This window comes from Nicotiana sylvestris, chromosome 4 (assembly GCF_000393655.2).
Source record: "Nicotiana sylvestris chromosome 4, ASM39365v2, whole genome shotgun sequence".
NCBI classification, from domain to species: Eukaryota; Viridiplantae; Streptophyta; class Magnoliopsida; order Solanales; family Solanaceae; genus Nicotiana; species Nicotiana sylvestris.
The window spans coordinates 14,338,639-14,342,107 of record NC_091060.1 but is presented as its reverse complement, the minus strand read 5'-3'; the positions used below and the strand labels follow the sequence as shown (position 1 = coordinate 14,342,107).

Genomic DNA, 3,469 nt, shown 5'->3' with positions numbered 1-3,469 from the left:
GCCACGTCAACATCTTGGGGGTAATGGCCCTCAAAAGGCCAAGTTGAGAAGTAACTAAGATCAAGTATAGTTCAGAAAGGATACTAATAATTTGAGTCAAGTTTAGAAATGGTTTAAGGTATTTCGCCTATGTTAAACTTAAACGGAGAAAGAAAAAAAAAAGGAAAGAAATCCTCCTCGTGAATATCTCTCTTCTGCCCTCCAAGTAAAACCGACCAGCGCATTATGCGAATATTCGATTTTGCTCTATTTTCACAAAAGCCCCTCCCCTACCCTGTTATTATAAATACCTCCGCTTTCTTTCAACAAAAACCCCCAAAGACCAAACAAAAAAGCCTAAATAATATGAGCCAAGCCTTGAAAAGCGACTTCCAAATCTGCGAAGAAATCGGCCGTGGTAGATTCGGTACCGTCTACCGCTGCTTTTCTCCGGTCACCGGTCATTCCTTCGCCTGTAAATCTATTGAAAAATCCCTCCTCCTCGATTCCACCGACCGTGAGTGCCTCGACAAGGAGCCCAAAATTCTGCAGCTCCTTTCCGGTAGCCCAAACATTCTTCACCTCTATAAAATCTACGAAGATGAAAACTTCCTTCACATGGTAACCGACCTCTGCCCTAACAGCGATCTCTACGAGCGGGTTTCCACCGGGCCGTTATCTGAACGGGCCGCTGCTAATATTTTGGCCCAATTAATTTCCGCCATTAATCACTGTCACAAAATGGGGGTGGCCCACCGTGATATTAAGCCGGATAATATCCTTTTTGATTCTCAGGACAGGTTGAAATTGGCTGATTTTGGATCTGCGGAGTGGTTTGTTGGGTGTGAGGGGTTGATGAGTGGGGTGGTGGGTACCCCGTATTACGTGGCGCCGGAGGTTTTAATGGGGAAAGAATACAATGAGAAAGTTGATGTGTGGAGTACCGGTGTTATTTTGTATATTATGCTTTCTGGAATTCCTCCTTTTTACGGCGAAACTCCAACTGAGACATTTCAGGCTGTTCTAAGGGCAAATTTGAGATTTCCCACTAGGAATTTTAGGTCGGTTTCGCCTGAAGCTAAGGATTTGTTGAGGAAGATGATCTGTAAGGATGTTTCTAGAAGGTTTTCAGCTGAACAAGTCCTGAGTATGTATTTTTGGCCCTGTTTTTTGGTTTTCATTTTAGTTTGACTTTTGGTCAACTCCGGCTGATTTTGATCTTACTTTTGTTAAATGCAGGACACCCATGGGTAATTAATGGAGGAGAGACTAGATCAATGGCTGATTTAACCTGAAGAAGATTAGTAGTGTTTTATGAACTACTCCTATCTATAAATACTAGCAGTACATATTTTATAAGCTTCTGCTGTATATACACCAGCTCCAATGTCTGAAGATTGGAATGGCCTATGTGAAAAAGAAAAGAATGAGAAGGGAAAAACTCCATAGCAGGGGCTACTCAAGGTTGTGTATTGCAGGGGTTCCTCTCTTTTTTGAACCTTTTTTTCTCTATGCTGTTGTATTGTGGAGAAGAATCTTTTGAGGATAATGAATCTCCTATATAGTATATGAGACTAAAAAGAAAAAGAAAAAAAAAATCGGCTATGTAAAAATCTATGCTTTTTTCCCACCTTTATGTGTTTTTGGAATATGAAAGGTTGAGGAAGTGAGGGAAGGATAAGTGTTTATCCTTCAGTTTTGTAATAAAGTTTGCTGGTTTTATAATACTATGATCTTTATCTTTATGATATTACAGTTTTGCAATATAGTTTGCTGCTTTTACAATACTATTAAGATATTTTCTATAATATTTGTGCCAATCACAGATTGAGAATACCATTCTTACCTTTTACTGTTGAGGTGGAAGTGAGTTTTGAACATTTGGATTATGCATTTCTGCTTTATGATATGAATCTTGAATGCTAGTATGCAACTTGATGGAAGTTGTATGAAAACATGGGGTTGAGTTTGAGTTTTAATTTTCTGTTTTAATAATGTTAAAGTATAAATATTCTGTAATGTGTTACTTTAGTTGGGAATCTCAAACTGAGAAAGGCTATGTCTTTGAGTTTCTAGGAGGTTAATGTTGTTAACAAATGCTTCTCTGGTTATGTAAAACTTCATGTTTTTTCCACCTTTATCTATTTTTGGAATGAGAAAGGTTGAGGAAGTTAGGGAAGCATTAGTTCTTATCCTTTGGTTTTGATTAGATGAGCACTATGTAATAAAGTTTGTTGCTACTATAATGCTATGTCCTATTACCTTATTGTTGCTACTGTCCGTTTATTGATTCTTTTTGCTATACATGAGTCGAGGGTCCGTCGGAAATAACATTTACTTTCCTAAGGTAGGGGTAAGATCTGCGTACACATTATCCTCCCCAGACCACACTTGTGAGATTATATTGGTGTTATTGTTATTGTTGCTGCTATTATAATGCTATGTATCTTTAAGATGTTTTATAATGTAGGAATATGTATGTGGAATCACACATAGAAAGCACCATCCCTTCTTACTGTTGTTGAGGAGTGCTTTTGAGCATCTGGTATTATGTTTTTCTGGTTTACTGATGTGAATCTTGAATTGTATGAAAGCATCTGATTGATTTTAATATTCTCAGCTTTATTGATGTAGAAGTATCCAGAAATTCTGTAATGTGTTTTCTTGAGCCTGGGATATTTAGTAGCATATTATTAGGCATATAATAATATTCCTACCCATTTTGTCTGTGATCTCTTTTCCACTAAGACTTTGTTGCTACCACTTACAATAGAAGAGTCTCAGCTTTTATAAAAATTAAGGGGTCGTTTGGTGGCTAGGTATAAGGTAAGTTATTCATTTATTACAAGTAACATAATATCACATTTAGGGGTCGTTTAGTATGAGGGATAAATAAAGTAGTGCTGGGATAAAAATTTAATACAACCTTATACCTTGTTTGGTTACTAAACCTGGAATAAGTTATTCCGGGATTAAAATAGTGCTGGAATAGAAATTATGCAATGCATGTCATTTTTAATACAACATACCAAATAATGGATAAAAAATAATACCAGAATAATTAATCTTACTAACTATTCCTATTATAACTTATCCCAACATAATTTATCCCAGCATAACCTGTATTCAAATCAAACAATCCCTTAGATGCCTTTAGTTACTTTGTACGAAAGTCAGCATAACTAATGTTATGTTTGGTTGTTTTTTTCCATTGGGGGTATACGTATACATGGATAAGTTATACAACAAATCTATGTATTACTTATCCAAGGTAGAATGTGAAATAACTAATACATGGATTAAACATCCAAATTATAAAAAAAAACTTCATATTTATTTTAAATTGCACATTATATAATAAAAATAAAGTAAACGTATCAAAAATAATCTCTACATTACAATCCATAAATTACTAATTCATGCCTTGTTAATCCTTATATAACTAATCTCTTTATAATTAAACCATGCATAGCATAATACTGCATGACTA

General features: G+C 35.6%; 1 protein-coding gene across 1 annotated transcript; it reads left to right on the top strand.

Annotated features, from left to right (window-relative positions):
• Positions 1–319: 319 nt before the first annotated feature.
• Positions 320–1,729, top strand: LOC104236563 (phosphoenolpyruvate carboxylase kinase 1-like). Its single transcript, XM_009790510.2, has 2 exons — positions 320–1,126; positions 1,219–1,729. The coding sequence occupies exons 1-2, from the start codon at positions 346–348 to the stop codon at positions 1,272–1,274; spliced, it is 837 nt and encodes a 278-aa protein (XP_009788812.1). The 5' UTR covers positions 320–345; the 3' UTR covers positions 1,275–1,729.
• The last annotated feature ends 1,740 nt before the right edge of the window (positions 1,730–3,469 follow it).